Genomic DNA, 23,574 nt, shown 5'->3' on the forward strand with positions numbered 1-23,574 from the left:
CTCGTCGTGAAGTTTTGAAAGTGCGACCCCAGTGTTCGCGTGTGGTGGAATGTACACTCCGATGAGGATGATGGACGTTAACTCTCTTGGGAGGAAGAAGGGTCGACATTTTATCGTGATAAACTCCAGGTCTGGGGAGCAGTGGTTAGACAGTTCCTTTGTGTTGCCTAAATCGCACCACTCCTTGTTTATCATGAAGGCAATGCCGCCTCCTTTCTTCTTTAGTGACTCTTCTGCCGTCCGGTCCTTGCGGAGAACGAAGAAGTGGTCTGCCGGTTCTATTGCGTGATTCGGGACATCTGGACTCAGCCAAGTTTCTGTGAAACAGAGGACGTTACAATCCCGAATGTCCCTCTGGAATTGGATCCGTGCTCTGATGTCGTCCAGTTTGTTTCCTATCGATTGCACATTGGCCAACAATATGCTGGGCAATGTGGTTCTGTGTCGTTTGGACCTCAGTCTGTTTCGGACCCCGGCTCTCTTTCCTCGTCTTCGCGGCGGCTTCTCCTGGTCTTGGCCATGGCCGGCATAACAAAGGATCTCGGCGGGCCATTTCTGCTGTTCAGCGATCCGATCCAGAGAGCAATCCAAACGGTAAGTTTTCCTTAATCCAATGTCAATGATTGACTGACGGTCATACACATATAATGCACCAACAGTTGGTGCAAATAAAACTCCTAATACTATAAAAATTAACAAAAGAAAGCACAGTCTCGACGGAGCGATCAGAAAGGCAGCCATCAGCGCAGCGCCAGTGTAGTAGGCGTAGAGACAGTCCACTTGCAAGCCTTGTTGATCAAAGAGTCTGCGATCTTCAGCGGGTCTCCGTAACGTTCATGAAGCAGTCTCACTGCCTCTGCATATCCACGCACTGCAGTCATGTGGTGGCAGCTCTTCACGAGGTCCTGTGGTTCCCCTCTGGTGTACTGCTCTAAGAAGTACAGTTTGTCAGCGCTGCTGTCGGCTCGTGCATCAATAGCATGATTGAAAGCTCTCATGAAGGATCTGAACTCTAATGGTTCTCCACTGAACACTGGCACGTCTCTTTGTGGCAAACGAGAGAGCTCCTGGTTCTTTGCGAGCATTTCAGTGAGGTCTGTCTGTCGCTGCATGAGCCGATACATTTCTCTAGCACTGTCCATTTGTTGCGGACTGTCATTGTGTAGTTGATGATCATCACATTGTTCTGTATCAGGTCTCAGATGAGTATGTTTTTGCTTGGAAGTACTTTTCACTGGAAACGTGGAAATTTCTTTCTTTTGTGGCTTGGCGGGTTGGGAGCCACTCGTGCAGCCATACCCAGCTCCAGACTCCGATTTTACCTGGCGCAGCGTAGTCGACACACGTTTGTTCCTGCTCACATTGCTCCGCTGTTCCTCACATTCCTGATACACTTTGATCTTTGCATTGGATACTGCTAGAGCTGTATTGATCTCTAACTGTTCCCGTTCAGCTTTAAGCTTTGCTTCTTTTTTGTCTAATGCCTGCATTTCTGTCAGGGCTGTCTTCTGTGCCATGAGGGCAGCTCTGGTTGCTTCTTCTTTAATGCGTGCTGAACTTGTAGTAGAAGCACCTGTGGCTGCATTAGACACCTTACTTGTCACCTCATTGTTACATATTGCAGCCTGAATCCATTCTTGTATCTTTGTGATAAATTGTTCACATTTATCTGCTTTAGGCTGAAACCACAGGTCTTGATCAGCATTCTTTTCTTCTTCATCACTGAGATATAACAGCACCAAGTGATTGACGTGTGTAAATTCTTGATAGAATGTGTCATACATTCTTATTTCCCTTTGCACAATAGTTATATCAGGGGCTTGTTCTTCTTCATTTGCCAGAAGACTTTCTATTTCGTTTGACTTTGCAGTTAATTGTCCTAGCTTGCATCTTCTGGCTTTTATAAGCCCAGTCAGCTTGTCCTCTAATCCCTTGGGTGTTAGCTCCCTCTTGCGGACATTCTGTGTAACTGCACCCTCTGGCTCAGGCTCCGTGAGTTTCGTTGCAGTTTCACCGTCCATCTTTGTTGTTATTGATGAGAAGATACAACGTGAGAAGAGAACAGTAATGATTTAACTCTTTGAGTTCTTCAGGTGTCACATGAGACACTAGACACTTCTTTTATTCAGTTGACATGCACAATGTTCTTATTTGTTTCGTTTTTGCAACGTCGTCATCCAGTTTAGCTCAGCAAAGTAACGTTAGTTTCTAAAGCTGACGTCACGTCACGAGTCCACATGCTGATCGTTGCTAGCTCCTGCTTTCGTCATCAACGAGGGGCTTCTTTAACTAACTCTTCCAATAGCCAGTTTATTTTCTTGATAACGATGTCAATAGCAATATTTCCTCTTGGTTAGACAACTTTTTGACTAATGTAATGGCAGAATTTCTTCGGAGTTTCGTTTACCATTTCGTTTTCAGTGCGTGCAGCAAAAAAGTTTCAGACTTGTGTCCAATGGCTAATACAAATCTGTATCCACAGTTATGATGTACACTCACGGACTCCAGGATTACGTTTGAAGGTTCTTTACTTTCTTTGGGCAGTCACACAATATACAACATCATTCTTCAACAGGATATAGATCGAATTAGGATCGGTGGACTACGTTTTGGACTACGGTCAAAAAGTTATGTGCTTCCATACTGCATGGGCACTGTCTCACTACTAACTAGGCACTTCAAGTTCACTGCATATAAAGACTCTCGCACATGCGCAGTAACACATCTAACGTACATGTAATGTTAATTCTTCGAAATAATTCGCAACTAAACTATAAATATGGCTTATAGCATACCACAGCATTACAAATTAAACTACTGCTCGTTTTCTAAATATATAAAATACAAGTATATTCAAAATATAAACTTTCAAGGTTTGGCTCTTACACTAACGATAAATCTCATCGCTGGCACTCAAAGTGTTAAGAGTTCTCTGTGACTCAGGGAAATCCAGCTCCCCTTCTTCTATGGACACAGATATACTCTCATCCCCTGAGTCAACGTCATCAACGTCATCAACCACTTGGTGAGTTTCCCGTCTTTGAAAATGAGTTTATGGTGTTTTTTGAAGGATTTTGGACATGCCCATTAGCAGGGCTTATAATGCTATATACCGAACATCTCCTTTAAACTGTTTACTGTTTTACTGTATGTTCCGTCAAGTCGCTTGCGACTCTGACTACAGATTGCCGCCTCCAACTCTCCGTCTCTCTCCTGTGTATGATGTTTTGGTCTTCCCAGACCAAAAAAATAAGTTAAATCCGGTATATAAGACGCACTAACTTTTTGGGGCAAATATTGAAAGAAAAAAGTTTTCCCATTGAAAATATATAAATAAAAAAAATTATTTTGCAATATTGTTTTATCAAATATAATATTTAGATATACTTGACATTTATTTTGTCAAGGTTCACGGGTAACGTTAGTTTGCTAGACAGATAATTTACCTCCAGGTTCATTGCATGGCAATCACTTGTCCTCAGCCATCATTCTTTCACCTAATGTTGTGAAGACAGTGTGTGACTCCTTTTTGTTCATTAACATTAGCATTCTTTATTTAAGTCCGACATTTTCATATGACAAATTAAGCTGCTCACTCATGTATAATTTATTTGATTTCATTGAGTCCATATTAAGAAATAAAGTTCAGTTACATTTACTCAATTCACTCATGTATAATTTATTTGATTTCATTGAGTCCATATTAAGAAATAAAGATAAGTTACATTTACTCAACACAGTTGTGTGGAAAAAGGCGACATACAATTTTTAAGTAAATCCAACGATTTTTTTCTTTTTTTAATGTAGACACCACCCTAACAGTAAGGGCTTTAAAATGTGTAATAAACCTAAGTGCTCTATAGACAGTATCCAGTGCATATAGGCATTGTGAAGATGCATGCATGTGTATATAACATCACCATAAATCATAGACATAAAGGTGGCAGCAACAAGTCTCCTTTTGGCCTCAAAGACCAAAAAGATAAAAACCCAATGTGTGGATAATACTGTATAAGTAATTACATTTTCAGTTGCTTGGTAACATCATTGTTGCTCCAGTTGAACATCCTGTTAGCAACATAACAGTTGACAATCAGCAAACTTAAATGAATAAATTAAATCTCATTGCATTTTTTAACAGAAGGTAGGTTTAACAGAACTGTTGTTGTTCTTGTTGATGATGACTAAGCCCTTTGATCTCTATCCCCCTGGATATCAACAGAACCAAACCATTTCAGATATCCAATCTGCTTTCTACGGAAGCCGAGAACGGCCACGTCTTTATTTATTATTTTATTGCCGTTTTCTCGTGATAACAACTTTATTATTTCGTTATCTCGCTATAACAAAGTTTGTTTTCTCGTGATAATGACTTATTATTCAGTTATCTCGATATAACAAAGTCCGTTTTCTCGTGATAACAGATTATATATTTCATTATCTCGATATAACAGAAGACCTTTGTAATTATATTTTGATAATTATCTAAAACCATGTGCAGAACTCAGAGATGATTGCGAGCTGGTTCATGTGATCACGCCGTCCTGATTTGAGCCTCCAAGAGCTGCCACTGGCTGCTGTACTGTACTAAACAACTTACTGAAATAAATGAATCCGTTATCACAAGAAAACAATCTTTGTTATGTAAGGGATAATGTATAGCTACGAGGTCATTGTCGCAAAATAATTGACCGATGCGGAGTTTAAAATACCGAGCCGCCTCAGCCAGGTGTTTTAAACGTCAGTGAAGGTCAATTATTTTGCGATGATGACCGAGTATAGCTATACCTTATCCCGCTTATTACATGGCTAACTTACTAACAATATACCTAATTCATTTTACAAAATCGACAAGACGAGATCAAATGCAGACGCAGTTGTTCTGTGGCTCTCTCAGCCCAAATAAAGTGATTATTATTATCGCCGGTGGCAGCCCGGCAGGTGTGTCTAATTGCACTGAAACAGTGTGTGTCAGTGGGGCTTGATTGCGAACAGCTGCGCACAGCGGTCATTATTGTTCCACAGAGGTCCGTTATCGAGTAATATCGGACCTCTGACGAGCGCTATTGACCAATCACAAGCAAGCATTTCGGCGAATGTGAAAACGCCATGTTTCTCGTTATCACGAGAAAACGGACTTGGTTATATCGAGATAATGAAATAATAAGTCATTATAACAAGAAATGGGACTTTGTTATATCGAGATAACATATATATATATATATATATCATGATATATTTTAATTTGGTTTTATGTGATTTCTCCATATCCTGGTTGTATAAAAAAAATTATCCGAAAGTGATCCATATTTCACCCGATCCATAATACAACACCTGACTCCCTCAGTGGCACATCATTCCATTATGTGTTTGAATGTGTGACTGTCATTTCACAAGCACAATCAATGCACAATCATAGATGACTAATGTATTTGTCCGGTATGACGAGTTAATGCAAACCATTACAATGTCAAATAAATGGTACAGTGAGTGCAACTGGCATACAAATCACATTGAAAGCATCGCGTTCAAGCCGATGGATTAGGTCAGAACTCGTTGCTTCACCATCATCTTATTGCTTTGCGGGTGATACGGACATGGTCAAACAGGAAATGAGAACATGGCTTTAGAGAGCCACATCTCTCCTGGCTGATGCAATGCCATCGCTTCAGTCGATGACTAGGCTGAGGATTTGTGTGAAGGGAAATTACTGTCATTTAGTAAAATTTGCCAAGGGAAAAGGTCCTAATTTCAACCTGTAACATAATTATTTTGGCATAGCCTTGTTTCCATGTCCTCTGTGACTGAGAGAGGGAGATGGGCTGATGTCCCCTCGCAAGCACTCCCATGTGGATTGCACTCATCAAATCCATCATTCAAAAACTGTGAGTGTGATTCTCATGGGCATCTCAGAAAGCATAAATGGGACGGTGATTTTGAGTGCGGCCAACTTTGTACCCAAGGAGTATATAATGTGTAGTGCCGGTTAGTTTACTATCTATTAGAGCACAGAATGCTCTCCAGTCCTCTGCATAGGAGAGTGGGTTCAACTGCTCCAACTAAGTTGGATGTCTAAGCCAAATTTGGCATGTCCAAGATTATGCTTAATATGCATACCAACTAACGAAATATGTTGATGAATGCTTCTTAATTTCACAAATTGTGATTGTGCATCTTGCACACACCACCTTATGTTCTTGTTTGCCACTCAAGTATGCAGCTGTGAAGTTTGAGTACAAACCTTCATCAGTTGAAGCGGGCGGGGTCATGGTATTAATGTGTTTTCAGAATTCAAATGAGTTTCCAGGAAACTCAAGAGGACTATTGTGTGAAAACATTTTAACTGAGTGTGTGTGTGTGTGTGTGTGTGTGTGTGTGTGTGTGTGTGTGTGTGTGTGTGTGTGTGTGTGTGTGTGTGTGTGTGTGTGTGTGTGTGTGTGTGTGTGTGTGTGTGTGTGTGTGTGTGTGTGTGTGTGTGTGTGTGTGTGTGTGCGTGCGTGCGTGCGTGCGTGCGTGCGTGCGTGCGTGCGTGCGTGCGTGCGTGCGTGCGTGCGTGCGAGCGAGCGAGCGAGCGAGCCAGCCAGCGAGCGAGCGAGAGAGAGAGAGAGAGCGTGCGAGAGCGTGCGAGAGAGAGAGAGTGGAGAGGGAGAGTTGGTTGTTTTCATCTTGTTGCAGGTCCATTATGGGTTGTTGGCCATTTTAACAACCTGTGGGGAATGAAACCCTCTGTTTATGGAAATTCCATTTCCTTTGTCCCCCACAAATGTTATTCCTGTGGTCTCTTTGAAAGAGAGAGATAGAGAGTGTGTGGACTCTCCAGAACAATTTGAGCAAAGTTCTTTCATATTTAACCTCAAAACAAGAAGTTTCTCGAAGGCTGGCTCAGGAGAACCAGTGGGAAGGAGGGGACTAGTACTTGACGATACCAGCAAGTTAGCCAAAAAACATGGTGGTCCAAACAAACAACAACCATGCTGTGGCACACCATGTAACATGGCATCAAATGTATGTACAGTGTGTGCTTGGGTGTGTGTGTGTTTGGGCAGCAACAATATCTGCATTATTCTCACAGGAGGGACACCACAGGGTTGGGAAAGAACTGGTTGTCATTTCAAAGTTTTTGAGTTTGATTTTACTTTATCATTAACACTTTGAGTGCCAACGACGAGATTAGTCGTGCTAACTCGCCATGCGTTGAGTGCCAATGACGAGTTTTCTCGTCTTTTAATCGTTATTTCTTTTATTAGCGATATCCATACATTTTTCATCCATCCAGCCTGACGTTATCATTGTGAATGGGTCTGAGCTTGAAAAGGGCAAATACCGCCGCCTATCGTCTCCCGGATGGTAATGCACATCATTGGATTGGATTGGGTGGCCATGTGCATCAGAAAAAAAGTCCGGTCCGGGGTTTTTCCATCTCTGGCCAGCAGTATCGTGTTACCAGATTGACTGAGGACCCTCAGAGCAGCGTCGATTCTGTGTTTCGGACTATAACGTTGGATCAATAAACGCGATCAATATTTGGAATGGCGATCAGGAAGTGGATTCATCTTTTTGCAGAACATCTGATGTGAGGTAAGGACTCTATTTTACCAGTATTGGGTTAATCAGATGTTTTTTCATAGCGATCACAACGTGTCTGTGTGTGTGTGTGTGTGTGTGTGTGTGTGTGTGTGTGTGTGTGTGTGTGTGTGTGTGTGTGTGTGTGTGTGTGTGTGTGTGTGTGTGTGTGTGTGTGTGTGTGTGTGTGTGTGTGTGTTGTGCGTGTCACGAATGCCGAATGTCTGTGTTTGTGCGTGTATAACAGCTGGGCCTCTAATGTTGCAGACATGCTGGAGTGTGAGTTCTGTGGGAAGATGGGTTACGCTCACACCTTCCTCGGCTCCAAACGCTTCTGCTCTATGACCTCCGTCAGAAGGTAAGAAGCTCACCAGCTACATCCCAGTATACAGCACACGTGGCTATCGATGATGGTAGTCTACACTTGTGTGAAGGACCAGGGTAAGAATACAACTGGGAGAGCAGGTGAAGGTGGAAAAGTGTTTTATTCACCCAAGTATTTACACAATTTAAGATGGGTAATAAAATCTAGCAAAAGTGGGGGGGAAAGTATAACTGCATATAAATTCTGGAGAACTGCACTAGCGTCTAAATATAGATAAACTAAACGGAACAAAACATGGTTAAAGTAACCGTGAGCTCCTCTGACCAAGAGACACTTCCTCTATCTCTTCTATGCTGGCCAATCCATAGTAAATGGCAGGGGAGAGAAGACATTCCTCCCCTTTTTAAAAAGGTGTGGCGTAGATGTAGCAGCTCCTGAGAACACCCCTCTGGCTGTAGCAGAATGGCACAGTCCGATCACCCGGCCCCATCTACTTAGGCTGGTGTGATGCAGCAGCTCAAGTCTTTGCCAGTTTGCCAGGAGGATGTTTGGCTACAAGACACTGACAGGGAAGTTGTTTATATAGCACTTCATATTAACATCTGACTGAATCTAACTCGATTGTTTTTCACCCAATCCAGAAAAATAAAGTGGGCCTAGAAAAGTGTTTGTCGTCTTGTATCCTGGTGTTAACCAAGGACACTATAAAAGAAGGATGGGTCATCGCGTCAGAACACGCTCTATGCTCTGCTTGGTGTCGGACTTTGGTGCCAGTTCTATTGAAGCCTGTTGTAGAAATAGCAAATGGCGTAAAAACTGAAAGTTTCCACACTTGAAACCAATGTGTGTTCACGCTCTACACGGTGACGTGATAACCCTTCCTTCTTTTATAGTTTCCTTGGTGTTAACAAAGGAAGTGGGAAAATATCACCTTCTTGATACCTGGTTGGCTGGTAGTTGCAACCGCCACACACTCTCCTCCTCCTTCTGGTATCACACCGTGAGAGTGTGATTAAAAAGTCGTCTGTGGCGTTGCCTCTTCCTGGAATGTGCTGGACGGTGAGGTGATACGGCTGCACCGCCGGGTACCTACCAGCAGGTGATGCGGCCGTCAGCATCTTTCATCCCTTCCGTCGGTTTCCAGGATGAACTCTCTTCCTAGAAGGGAATACCCGAGGGTGTCCAGGGCCCATTCCGCTGCCAGGCATTCTCCCTCCACAGTGGAATAACGAGTCTCCCCTGGGAACAACTTCCTGCTGATGTAAGCCACTGGTGTGACGATCCTTGGACTCTCCCTGCAAAAGCACAGCTCTCAAACCTCGCTCTGAGGCACCAGTTTGCAACATCATCATCATCGATTTACGTCCCTATTTTCCCACTACAGTGAGGTTGGACGGCAACAGGAAGTCTTTAGTCTTAGGATAGTCAAGTCAGGACTACACAGAACAGAGTTCTTACTCGGCGCATCCTAGAGGTCCTTGAAAGCATGCTGCCCCCTCACTCCACTACAACTGAGTAGGGAAAAACTTTTGGTTCCTCCATCACATTCTGCTGAGCCAGTGCAGCCATTTTCTCCAGTTTCTCCCCCACATGGAGAACATAGGCAATGACACTCTGTGGCTCAGCCGTTTGATGATGGTTTGGTTTAACCTCTGAAAACATCAGTCTGAGGATGATATGGGGTAGTGTTGACGGTGACACTACAACAACTTTTACACATATCTCGAACTTCACACTTGGTGGTTGTATTGCTGAGGACCCAGGGGAGTGCAGTGTTCTTGAACACTACGAGCAGCCATACCACAGGTCAAGCAGCCATTCCACGGGTCAAGCAGCCATACCACAGGTCAAGCAGCCATTCCACGGGTCAAGCAGCCATACCACGGGTCAAGCAGCCATTCCACGGGTCAAGCAGCCATACCACAGGTCAAGCAGCCATCCCACAGGTCAAGCAGCCATACCACGGGTCAAGCAGCCATACCACGGGTCAAGCAGCCATACCACAGGTCAAGCAGCCATACCACAGGTCAAGCAGCCATACCACAGGTCAAGCAGCCATACCACAGGTCAAGCAGCCATACCACAGGTCAAGCAGCCATACCACAGGTCAAGCAGCCATACCACGGGTCTCCACAACGCTGCAAGCAGTCATACCACAGGTCTCCACAACGCTGCAAGCAGTCATACCACGGGTCTCCACAACGCTGCAAGCAGTCATACCACGGGTCTCCACAACGCTGCAAGCAGTCATACCACGGGTCTCCACAATGCTGCAAGCAGTCATACCACGGGTCTCCACAACGCTGCAAGCAGTCATACCACGGGTCTCCACAATGCTGCAAGCAGTCATACCACGGGTCTCCACAACGCTGCAAGCAGTCAGACCACAGGTCTCCACAACGCTGCAAGAAGCACTTCCGAGGGCCAATCAATCCATTCCAAATGGCCACACACTCCAAACGGGCATGCCTGACAACGCTGCAAGCGGCAATACTGGTAGCCAAGCAATCAGCCCTTTATGAACAGGCACACATTCCAAACAGGCACTGCAATAATTTACACCAATGAGTAAAATCTTTACTTTGACCTGTGCAGTCAATCTTTGAGAAAAAAGAAAAGAAAAAAAAATTCAATAGTGGTGGATCATCATTTTCATTGACTGTCCAAGTTTGACCCCTGACCCTTCCCTTGAATTACATGCAATGCTTTATAGTTCCATTGCTTGTTACAAAACACACACTTATGTTTATTTTATGTATTTATTTATCTTCATGCACAATAAGAGTGTTTTTCCTGGAACACAACATCTGGATCCCATAGTCACTTGTGTCGCTAAGAGAACCTTTACATGTCTAATCACTCCCAGGTGCCCTTCCTCTGCCCACGATGCCATCAAAGGCATGGGGGCTTTGGAGCTCCAGATGTTGTCTATCAGTGGACTGCTCCACTGGCAAATACTCTGCCAACTGTCCTCATTCAGGACTGGATGATTGGTATCACATTTCTAGATTACACTCGCATAATTTATTGGTCAATGTCATGATCAACAATCACGATAGGACATAAGACAACTGTCAAGAAGCCTTTCAGTCATGAGTAAAGTAAAGCACATTCTGGATAGAAAATCACTCTACATTCTCTACTGTTCACTAGTTTTACCATATTTAAGAGAGAGAGTGAACAGTTTCAAGTACCTCGGCCTCGGAGCCCACATATCCGAGGATTTGACATGGACCACACACATTGACAGTGTTGTGAAGAAGGCACGACAACGCCTCTACTTCCTCAGGCGCCTAAGGAAGTTCCAAGTCAGTCAGAAGATCCTTAGGAACTTCTACTCATGTACAATAGAGAGCATCCTGACTGGCAACATCACCTCCTGGTTTGGGAATAGCACTGCACAAGACCGTAGCAGACTACAAAGTACAAAGAGTGACACGTTCAGCCGAACGCACAATTGGAGGGGGGCTTCCCACCCTCCAGAACATTTACAACAAGTGGTGCAAGGGGAAGGCTAAGAGAATTATTAAGGACTCGAGCCACCCGAACAACTGCCTCTTTGAACTGCTGCGGTCAGGCAAGCGATACCGGAGTCTTAAGGCGAGCACAGAAAGACTCAGAAGAAGCTTCTATCCCCAGGCCATCAGGCTGCTAAACGAACAATAAACACTATGCAACAACCATCAAATGCACACAGCACACACACCCACACACTCACTTAAACAAACAACACACTGCAGCACCCACTCTCCACACTTTAGATCACACAAACACACTTTATATTTATTGATAAAGGATTTGCACTACAACTCGTACACCTACTGTAAATCGTACCTAAATTGCACCTCATCCTATTTCTGCCTTGCACTATATAGTATTGTATATTAGTACACTACACAGTATTGTATATTATATGGTAACTCAGTTACGTCTATTCTGCATCGAACATTGTACATATGTCTATACTGAACACTGTGACCTCATTTTCTTTTACTCTAATTTACATGCTATACTATGTTATTTTATTTCATACTTATCTTGTCTTGCACAGTCTCTGGAGCGTAACAGTAAGAAGCATTTTGTATAAAAGTATTCTGTACTTCTGTATGACCAGTGGTGCAGTGCTGGTATAACTCGGTATAACGGCGTTATACCTCGGTCACTGAGGCTGAAGTACGCGCAATCGCTTTTTACATGGCATTATCCAACCGGACTCCCGGAGAAGCATGCAGCTGCAGAGCCGCAGAGCCAGCGGCGCTCTCTGGGCCGCGCGCTGACGGCCGCGCTGTGAGGCAATAGTATCCAGCTGCAGGACGAGAGCAGCCAAAAAAAACTGTGCATGCACGCGCGTGGAGCGTTTGACCTACTGTCAATTTGCCACTGCACCACTGTGTATGACAACTATTAAAGAAACTTGAAACTTGAACTAAATTACTGTGCTGAAGTCTGGGGAAACACTTATAATTCTACACAACCACTTTTTATACTCCAAAAAAGGGCCATACGGATAGTTCACATTGCAGGTTATCACACAAACATATTCATATATGTCCAAACATGAGACAACTGATGTATAAGGAAATGATGTTCACGAGGTACAGGGATGAGGAAGGGACTTGATATTCACGGGTGTTTACATTTTTATTTTATTTCTTTCATGTTTTACATATATAGTTTGTTTTTTTGTTTTGCATAGTATAGTATAGTATAATTTTTTTTTTTTATGTTTTAAAATAGTACTCATTTGAGGAGTGGAAAAGGGGTAGGATTAAATAAGTGTATACGTCTTCCTACTCCTTTTCAAACATGTAAATTGAGTTATGTTTTGCTTTTTTTTAGTTATTTTGTTTGTTATGTTTTGATTTTGTTTAGTTATTTATTTTGTTTATTCATTTACATGTTCCAAATAAAGATTTCAAATCAAATCAAAGGTTTTTATTGTGGTTTGATGAAGGTTTTTATTTGTAGTGCTTTTATAATCCCCTTGGGGGGCAAGGACACCCCCCCCCCCCCCCCCCCCCCCCGAGAAATATGCATCTATTTCACCTGATGGGTCAGAAGCACAGAGTCTGCCATTTTACGGCACCCCTGGAGCAGGAAGGGAGCATTTCTCAAGGACACTTCCAGTCGGGATCATGGGTACATTGGGTGTCACGGGGGGATCGAACGTGTCACCTTCCCGGTCAGTCTCTCCAACCACCAAGCTACCCTGCCGCTCCAAGATCAGTGGGGCGACAGTGGATCAGGAGGGAGAGCAGTCGTCTGGTAATCCAGAGGTTCCCGGGTTCGATTCCCTCTCCTCCCGGGCAGCGTGTCGAAGTGTCCTTGAGCAAGACGCGTGCCGTTACCCCTAACTGGCAGCTTGAATGGTTGCCTCTGCTGTCGGTGTGTGAATGTGAGTGAGTGGGTCAAATGTGAAGAACAAATCTCCCCCCTCCCCTCTGATCAGGTTCAATGTGAGCTGCACCAAGCGTCTCAGCATGTTGCGGGCAGACAGAGCACAGGGTCGCGGGGCCCACAGACCCGTGGGCAGGAGGGGTCGACCACCGTCCAGAAAACTCCTCCTCAGACAGGTCAGACTGCACCACCCCACAGTTGGCATTCACACTGCACATTGTCGAGCCGCACACCAAACCTTCTAAACAAAGCCATGTGATCGCACGGGTCAGCCTTTTATTGGACATCGTTTTGAATCCCATCCCATACCTGCCGACATTAGTGGGCTGTGAAAAAGGGGCTTACATTTTTCAGGAATATTTCTTTCATTTTTGTAGATGTACGTTTACAACCCAGGATGTGCAGGAATTATTAAATGTAGTGTATAAGACTCTCAATTTAATCTGGCAACACATACAAAGCCCGATTTCATTCATGTCACTACAACTTAATCAAAAACGTTTTGGTAAACGGGAGATAATATAATCTGATGTGCCAGGTGGTTTGTTATACATAATCTTATGATCTCCCGAATCCAGCTGCATCACAAGATAAGAGATTATATATTTTCTGTATGTACACCCGACGTGACTGTAAATTAGGGAAACCTCAGTTGCCTTTAGAGTATAGATAAAGGTTTGAAATAAAATGTACAAAAGAATGTGCACAAATGTTATGAAATACAATAGGTTTTCCAATTCACTGTCCGTATTTAATTATGCGGCACTGTCTAGACTACTGTGACCTGAATCATGCATGCAAGGTGTTTGTTTAATCAGTTTGTTATAGATTTTAAAGTAGGGATGTCTGATATTATCGGCCTACCGATATTGGCATTAAAATGTAATGTCGGAAATGATCGGTATCTGTTTAAAAAAAATCTTTTTAACCTTTATTTACCCAGGCAAGCAAGAACATCTTATTTTATTTATTGTCAAGTATGCATAATGTTGTGTTAATTCCATGACAAGAGATATGTAATGGTAATTACCTAAAATTATTCCGTTTTTTGGGGGGGGGGAAACCCCGCATATCGGTATCGGTTGATATCGGTATCGGAAATTAAGAGTTGGACAATATCGGTATATCGGATATCGGTAAAAAAAAAAGCCAATATCGAACATCCCTATTTTAAAGCGGACCAAAGAGGTGTGAAAGTGACGAGGAACTTTCTGGATGTTTTGTTTTGAAGAGAGGACCAAGACGGGGCTGCCCAATTTCCCCTCTCCTCTTCATTTATTGAACCCTTAGGGCTTAGGCCAATTAATAAATGGAGTGAAGCTGTGAAAGGCATTAAGGTGGCAGGGACCAAACGCGTCTTGTTCTTTTACCAACGGATTTCCAGTTCCGGGTTCACCTGCTCACGCCTGCATTATCCAATTCATATCAATCAAAATAACGTATTGTTTTCATCTCTCTATTAACGTGATTCCACACAACTCTACTAACAGCCTGCTCAAATGTTCAAAACACGACCTCATTATTGTGCGAACGGCAGCCACATCAGACGACAGGTGTTGAAACATGCCAGTTATTAGGCTACCTTCTAACGCCGGAGTGAGCATGGCATAAGAATAGCCTAAAAACTATGTAGGTAATATGCTCTTTAGATCACAGGCTGGTCATGCATAATCTCGCCCACCAGACTCTTCTACCGAATTGACTAAGTCATGCAAGTCAATCAATAGATTACACTTTCTGTAGGCCTAACACTCACCTACTCATTCTGTTGTGACACAACATGACATGTTAGGGTTGTCACGCTTCCGTGATCATGTTTGAACCAATGTGTAAAAAAAATCTGTTTTAGATTAGGCTGTAAAAATCTGTGCTATAGGCTATATTTAATCTAGTTTATTAGACAAAGCATTTAAAGTAGGGATGTCCGATATTATCGGCCTACCGATATTATCGGCCGATAGGCATTAAAATGATTTTATTTTTTTTTTACATTTCTATAACCTTTATTTACCCAGACAAGCAAGTAAGAACAAATTCTGATTTTATTTATTGTCAAAAGTATGCATAATGTTGTTAATTCCAGAACAAGAGATATGTAATGTTAATTACCTGAAATTATTCAATTTTTGGGGGGGGGAACCCTGCATATATCAGTATCGGAAATTAAGAGTTGGACAATATCGGTATAGGTAAAAAAGCCAATATCGAGCATCCCTAATTTAAAGTCATAGCTGTTTACCGCAGAGTTGGCACTGGCGTAGATAACTTACCGGGGGGCAGAACTAGCGTACGTCAGTGGCCAATCAGATCGCAGAACGCGAACCCGGAACTGGAAATCCGTTGGTAAAAGAATAGACGTGGACCAAACAGATTCCAGCCAGAAACAAATAAACCAGGGAACAATAAGGGCAAATAACTGCCAAGCTAGTGAGTGGAACAAAATGGTGAAGAGCAGATTAATAACGGTGGAATGAATGAAAACGTTTATTTTGTAACATGTATTCTCCACATTCCTCCAATCACAATATCAAGCTCCGTAAAACAGAACAATCATAATGAAAAAGAAATTATAAACAAAAAGTCAAGAGCAATGTACTTAAGTTAGTTGACATGTAGATGGAAGCTAAGCCAATTGATCCCTACCCCCTTACATTTACATTTGTTCTTCCATTAATTTGACTTGATATAACATCATTTAGTATAATTATACTTTATATAATGTACTTTTACTTAGTACAAAAAGAAAAACCCTGAGTCGCTTGACGGCAGTAAATACAATACAACACTGCATAACACAATATAACCTAACTTTGTTTATCCGCATTACTCATTTCTATATTTCTCATGTGTATTTGTTAGTGCTGTCAGGCGATTTTTTTTAATTACAGGATTTGTAATAAATTAATCGCATAACCATTTTATGCCCGATATTCTATAATCATATTTCAAATTGCATGTGTCCAGATGGCAGAATTCAGTACTGTATCTACAAAAACGTCTGTTTAATCATCTTCCATCTATTAATTTGCTTAGATTTTTCAGGTCTGGTCAATTTGAGCATAGTGTTATTCAGTCAAAGAAAAGAAATGTAATTGATATTCTCATTTGGTTCATTACAATTTACTCAAGCCTAGTAACAGACACAGTATTTCTGACACTGGGAATACATTCCCTGAGATCCATAGATGTCCCGAGAATCAGATACCAAGAACATGCAAATGGACCATATAAAAAAAAAAGTCTGTAAATGTGTATTCTACGTTCTTGAATGAGATAAAAAAAAAAAAATTAAAAAAGATTTGAATTTTTTGTAATTCATTTTGAGTTAATTTTCATAACGCGATAATCTGCTGTGTAATTAATTAATCTAATTAACGCGATAAACTGAAAGCCCTAGTATTTTTTTAAGCTGCTTCACTGGAAATCTCCTCCCCCACCGAGCTGAACTCTGGCTGAGAGATGTGATGCAGCATCTCAACTTAAGAAACTCACAATACGAGGCTCCTCAGATAAGTTTAATAAAATAAAACTACCCTGAGTGTCTCAGCTAAACATCGTTTCATTTGATGATTAGGTTACAACATGTTACTATAATGCAGCATTTAGTTTACAATTTAAGAAAAGGAAATAGGGAAAATTACATATTTTATGCCTATGAAATAGAATCTTAAATCAGAAAAAGGCTTTGTTTGCAGTACATAATGGCCCCATCTCAAACCCCGCCCTCTTTAGTCTTGATCCTCCAATCACAACTGGCAAGTCCACGATAGCCTTTAATCTTATAGCTTGTGTGTGCAGATACAAAATCTTCGTTTTTATGTACATTTTCCTTAATCCAACTATGAATTTAAGAAAACATGTAGATCTTTCCCCCCCATGTTTTACCTTTTATTAGAATTGTATCTACAATAACCGATATACAATAACTGATACAAAAGGGACATTTTTATTTTGAATGTGAAGAGTTGCATCAGGTACACTAGGAGAGTACTGTGTATTGTACATGGTGTACAAGTCTACTGCTTTTGGCTCTTTGTAGAATTAATTGAGGATTAACAAATATATACACTACTGTTCAAAAGTTTGGGGTCAGACAATTTCGTGTTTCCATGAAAACTCACTTATTTATCAAATTTGTTTGGAAAAGACATTGACAAGGTTAGAAAAGGTTTTTTCCTTCAAACTTTGCTTTCGTTAAAGAATGCTCCCTTTGCAGCAATTACAGCATTGCAGACCTTTGGCATTCTAGCTGTTCATTTGTTGAGGGAATCTGAAGAGATTTCACCCCACGCTTCCTGAAGCACCTCCCACAAATTGGATTGGCTTGATGGGAACTTCTTGCATACCATACGGTCAAGCTGCTCCCACAACAGCTCAATGGGGTTGAGATCTGGTGACTGCGCTGGCCACTCCATTACAGACAGAACACCAGCTGCCTGCTTCTTCCCTAAATAGTTCTTGCATAATTTGGAGGTGTGCTTTGGGTCATTGTCCTGTTGTAGGAGGAAATTGGCTCCAACCAAGCACTGTCCACAGGCATGGTGTTGCAAAATTGAGTGATACCTTCCTTATTCAAAATCCCTTTTATCTTGTACAAATCTCCCACTTTACCAGCACCAAAGCAGCCCCAGACCATCACATTACATCCACCATGCTTGACAGATGGCGTCAGGCACTCTTCCAGCATCTTTTCACTTGTTCTGCATCTCACAAATGTTCTTGTGATCCAAACACCTCAAACTTCGATTTGTCTGTCCATAAGACTTTTTTCCAATCTTCCTCTGTCCAATGTCTGTTCTTTTGCCCATATTAATCTTTTCCTTTTATTGGCCAGTCTCAGATATGGCTTTTTCTTTGCCACTCTGCCTAGAAGGCCAGCATCCCAGTCGCCTCTTCACTGTAGACGTTGACACTGGCGTTTTGCGGGTACAATTTAACCTCTTAACACTTTGATTGCCAGCAGGGGGTGCGCTATTTATCGCTTGAGTGCCAGCGCTTTAGTCAATGAGAGGACGGGGATATTTGCGAACTATGTCTAATACAGAAACACATAATCCACGCTGTTTCCAGTCCCCTCAATGAATGCAATAGTCTCAGGTTACATGCCTGAGTAGTAAAATGTGGAATACAGAGTTTTTTCCCCCCATGCATTTCCATTGAGTCCATTCCAATGGGTGCAATACCATCCGGGAGACGATAGGGGGCGGTATTTGCCATTTTCGAGCTCAGACAGTCCTAATGATAACGTGAGGCTGGATGGATGAAAATGTTATGGATATCGCTAATAAAAGAAATAACGATTAAATAACGATTTCTCATCATTGGCACTCAACGCATAGCGGCCAACAACGAGATTTCTCGTTGCTGGCACCCAATGTGTTAAGCCCGGAGCCCTATTTTCAGAAAATCCACCTAAAATACATATGTAAATGGAATATTGCTCCACTTCTACAAGGTCCATTTGCATGTTCTTGGTATCTAGGGACATCTATGGACCTCAGTGAATGTATTCCCAGTGTCAGAAATATTGTGTCTATTACTAGGCTTGCTTAAATTGTGATGAAACAAAGGAGAATATGAATGATTTTTCTTTGCATCTTTGACAGTGAATAACACCATGCTAAAAATGACCAGACATGAAAAACTGCCAATGAACTCGTTCAGTACCTTCTTGAGATCACGTGTACAAGACATCTAAGGAAATGAATAAAGGGAAGATGATTAAACAGAAGGTTTTGTAGATACAGTACTGAATTCTCCCATCCGGACCAATGCTATTTGAAATAATATTATAGAATAGCAAGCAAGCCTATAAATTACTTTATTATAGCCAATTCGCACATTTATGGATTGGGCCAAATCTTATCTTTCAAATGGCCGAGTTCAATTTGGATTTAGTATCACCAGGCGTGCATAAGAACAGAATGAAATCTACTGTATGTAAGTAGGTTTCTTATTCTTGCCAGAGCTCCGCCATTTTGAAACCGATTTCAAATCGTATGGTTGCTAAATGATCAAAATGGGGTAGACAAACTAACTGCACTCAAATATATGCCAATGAAGTTCAGTTTTGTGGTATATAATCCAGAGTAATTGTTGTGGCTGATGGTTGTTTAACACAGCAGGAGACGATATTTCCAATTGTAACAAGTAGGTAATTTATTTAGGAAAAGAAGTTCTTAACAGCAAAAGCTATGGATCGAGCAGAGGATCACCACAGCTTGAACAAAAAACACTCTCACTCTCAATCCCTCTGCTTGTCCCCTAAATCCCCTCTCAGTCCTGCCCCCCCATGACAGATATGATGACGTATCATATCATGTCAGATCTGACATGACGTACATTAAGATGATACGTAGATTTAACATCGGAGAGAGATAAAAACATTAAGAACATGAAGAGAGATAAAGACATTAAGAAGAACATAGATTTAGATAAAAACATTAAGAACATCGAAGAGAGATAAACAAGATATGATGTACACACACGATATGATGTAAAACATTAAGAACATCGAAGAGAGAGTGAGATGTGTGTGTGTGTGTGTGTGTTTGTGTGTGTGTGTGTGTGTATGTGTGTGTGTGTCTGTGTGTGTGTGCGTCTGTGTACAGACGTGTGTGTATTGTATGTGTGTATTGTGTGTGTGTGTCTGTGTGTGTGTGCGTCTGTGTACAGACGTGTGTGTATTGTATGTGTGTATTGTGACACAGGGAATGTGTGTGTGTGTGTGTGTGTCGGTGTGTATGTCTGTGCGACTGTGTGTGTCTGTGTGTGTGTGTGTGTGTGTCTGTGTGACTGTGTGTGTCTGTGTGTCTGTGTGTGTGTGCTGTGTCTGTGTGTGTGTGCTGTGTATGTGTGTGTCTGTGTGTCTGTGTGTGTGTGCTGTGTCTGTGTGTGTGTGCTGTGTATGTATGAAAGAGAGAAAAGACACAAGATTAGAGCACACGATATGATGTACTGAAATGTCCATCTGCTATCTTGAGGCTGTTTTAAGAACATCAGCCAGACTGTCGCCCTAGTGTCTTTGAGCCCTGCTAGTTGACCTATATTAAACTAGTCAAGACTAACCCCTTTCCTACCTCCACCCTCGTATACACATTTTCCACAACATAATAATAATAAAAAAATAAAAAATAAATTATCAGGAAGTAATTTGCTTGCCGATAGCTAGAGGCCTTTGGGAAGTGTCGTTTTGAAAAATTGAAAGCTCTGGATGTCCTCGTTCTCAAAATTACTACATTTTCCATCATTCAACTAAAATCTCACTAATAACACGTTAACCTATTGGTATGGTAAACAAACGTATTGATGAAAATATACATTATAACTGCTGTTCTGACATGGTTATGTTTATTCTTGAATACGTTTGGGGGGAAAGAACGATAATTATGTCAAGACAGTCTGCAGAGCTTGATTTATGACGCGATGTCATTTGCGGTCCGGCCCCGGACTGCACGGGCGTTAGAGGTTAATGAAGCTGCCAGTTCAGGACCTGTGAGGAGTCTATTTCTCAAACTAAAAACTATGTATTTGTCTTCTTGCTTAGTTGTGCACTGGGGCCTCCCACTTCTCTTTTTACTGATTAGAGCCCGTTTGTGCTGTTCTCTGAAGGGAGTAGTACACAGTACACCGTTGTAGGAAATGTTCAGTTTCTTGGCAATTTCTCACATGGGATAGCCTTCATTTCTAATAACAAGAATAGACTGTCGAGTTTCATATGAAAGTCCTCTTTTTCTGGCCATTTTGAGAGTATAATCGAACTCACAAATGTGATGCTCCAGATACTCAACTAGCTCAAAGGAAGGGCAGTTTTATAGACCAGCAAACCCGTTTTCAGCTGTGCTAACGTAATTGCACAAGGGTTTTCAAGGTTTTTATAATCATCCATTAGCTTTCTAACACGATTAGCAAACACAATGTACCAACACTGGAGTGATGGTTGCTGGAAATGGGCCTCTATACACCCATGTAGATATTACATTAAAAACCAGACGTTTGCAGTTAGAATAGTCATTTACCACATTAACAATGTATAGAGTGTATTTCTGATTAATTTAATGTTACCTTCATTGGGAAAAAAACAACTTTCTTTTAAAAAAAATAAAAATTTCAAGTGACCCAAAAAAAAAACTTTGTCCAACAACTTACCGGGCTGCACTGTACTACTTTGAATCTTAACTGAACCATTCAGACAAGGAGCGATGCGAGTCCGTTAGGCTTCAGTCGATCACAAGGTAAACAAGCCCTCATTTACACATGATACCAGACGTGTTCTTTTTCTTCATTGGTCCAGGAGGAGAACCAGAGAGGCTCACTGAGGGGCGGGGAGGAGTTGGAGGAGGACGACGAACCCCATGTCCCCATGATCACACGGCTCCGGAGGCGAGAGAGGGAGGGCGAGGAGGAGGAGCAGAGGGTGACTGAAACACACAGCAGCTCTGACGGGGAGAAGGGAGACCTCCCCAATCCATCGCAGTGGAGCGTGGAGCAAGTCTACTCCTACATCAACTCTCTACGAGGTAATGCCACTGAAACAACAGACAAATGACCACATTAGGTTGGAAACCCTATTGCTATTCCTTACTTACCAATGATGTTCGGTCGAATCCTTCCTCAGCACAATCCATGCTGTTCTTCATACTAGCTGTGGCTAGTTAGCCACAAACAAATGACATTTTGTCATTTAGCTGATGCTTTTTATCCTGCAGTGTTGAGTGCATAGTAGTAGAGAGTAGAGACATATTTAGTAAAATAGGAAGAGTGCATGATAGTATAAGACGGTAAGAAGGTTAGTGTTTTTTTTTGGTCAAACCAATGCAAGGTCAATGGAGTTGAGCTCCAGAGTGCACACAAAGGAGATTTCAGTCAGCATGTACAGACTTTGCATTGGCTTGTGGCTAACTAGCCAACTGTATGAGGAGAAATTACTCTATATCAATCAACATCGGTAAATAAGAAACATGGCTATGGTTAAAAAAAAAATGCAGACCTATCCCTTTAAGTAAATACAATATGGTGAGATGAAGTTGTGACAACATACATCAGAATACAGTAATAAGCTTTCTTTCATAAATGCATTGCTACAGTGCACAGACATAAGGGACCCTGGATCAACTTCTAGACCCAGAATTACAAATTTAGCCAGATAACAGAAATTATTGTAAATTATTAACTTTGTACTGTTCAAAATGAGAAGAATTTGGTTGGTATGAGTGTGAGGCATCCATATGAAAAAAGTTCACTTTAATTTGACAAATAACTGAAAAAGTATTCTCTCTCTCTCTCTCTCTCTCTCTCTCTCTCTCTCTCTCTCTCTCTCTCTCTCTCTCTCTCTCTCTCTCTCTCTCTCTCTCTCTCTCTCTCTCTCTCTCTCTCTCTCTCTCTCTCTCTCTCTCTCTCTCTCTCTCTCTCTCTCTCTCTCTCTCTCTCTCTCTCTCTCTCTCCAGGGTGTGAGCAGGTAGCGGAGGAGTTCCGCTCCCAGGAGATCGATGGACAGGCTTTGCTCTTACTCACAGAGGACCACCTTGTCAGCACCATGAGCCTCAAACTGGGGCCCGCCCTCAAACTCTGCGCCTACATCAACTCTCTGAAGGAGTCATAGGCTGTTCTACATTCCTACTGGACTGTGCGTTGTGCCAATCATAGACTCTTCTACATTCCTACTGGACTGTGCGTTGTGCCAATCATAAGCTGTTCTACATTCCTACTGGACTGTGCGTTGTGCCAATCATAAGCTGTTCTACATTCCTACTGGACTGTGCGTTGTGCCAATCATAAGCTGTTCTACATTCCTACTGGACTGTGCGTTGTGCCAATCATAGGCTCTTCTACATTCCTACTGGACTGTGCGTTGTGCCAATCATAAGCTGTTCTACATTCCTACTGGACTGTGCGTTGTGCCAATCATAGGCTCTTCTACATTCCTACTGGACTGTGCGTTGTGCCAATCATAGGCTCTTCTACATTCCTACTGGACTGTGCGTTGTGCCAATCATAGGCTCTTCTACATTCCTACTGGACTGTGCGTTGTGCCAATCATAGGCTCTTCTACATTCCTACTGGACTGTGCGTTGTGCCAATCATAGGCTCTTCTACATTCCTACTGGACTGTGCGTTGTGCCAATCATAGGCTCTTCTACATTCCTACTGGACTGTGCTTGTGCCTACATTCCTACTGGACTGTGCTTGTGCCAATCTGGACCAGGACAAAATACTTGATTGTCTAATTTGTGACTTTTTTGGGGGAACCTCTTTACCTTGTAGAAGACGAGCACTCTTTATGAGGACGA

General features: G+C 42.1%; 1 protein-coding gene across 1 annotated transcript; it reads left to right on the top strand.

The window, feature by feature from the left end:
• Positions 1–7,832: 7,832 nt before the first annotated feature.
• LOC311242973 (polyhomeotic-like protein 3) lies at positions 7,833–22,886 on the top strand (the record flags this gene model as incomplete). Its single annotated transcript, XM_084332037.1, has 4 exons — positions 7,833–7,921; positions 13,338–13,461; positions 21,579–21,804; positions 22,732–22,886. The coding sequence occupies 4 exons, from the start codon at positions 7,833–7,835 to the stop codon at positions 22,884–22,886; spliced, it is 594 nt and encodes a 197-aa protein (XP_084188163.1).
• Positions 22,887–23,574: the final 688 nt, after the last annotated feature.

Source organism: Notolepis coatsorum (genome assembly GCF_963971535.1).
Source record: "Notolepis coatsorum genome assembly, chromosome: 1".
NCBI classification, from domain to species: Eukaryota; Metazoa; Chordata; class Actinopteri; order Aulopiformes; family Paralepididae; genus Notolepis; species Notolepis coatsorum.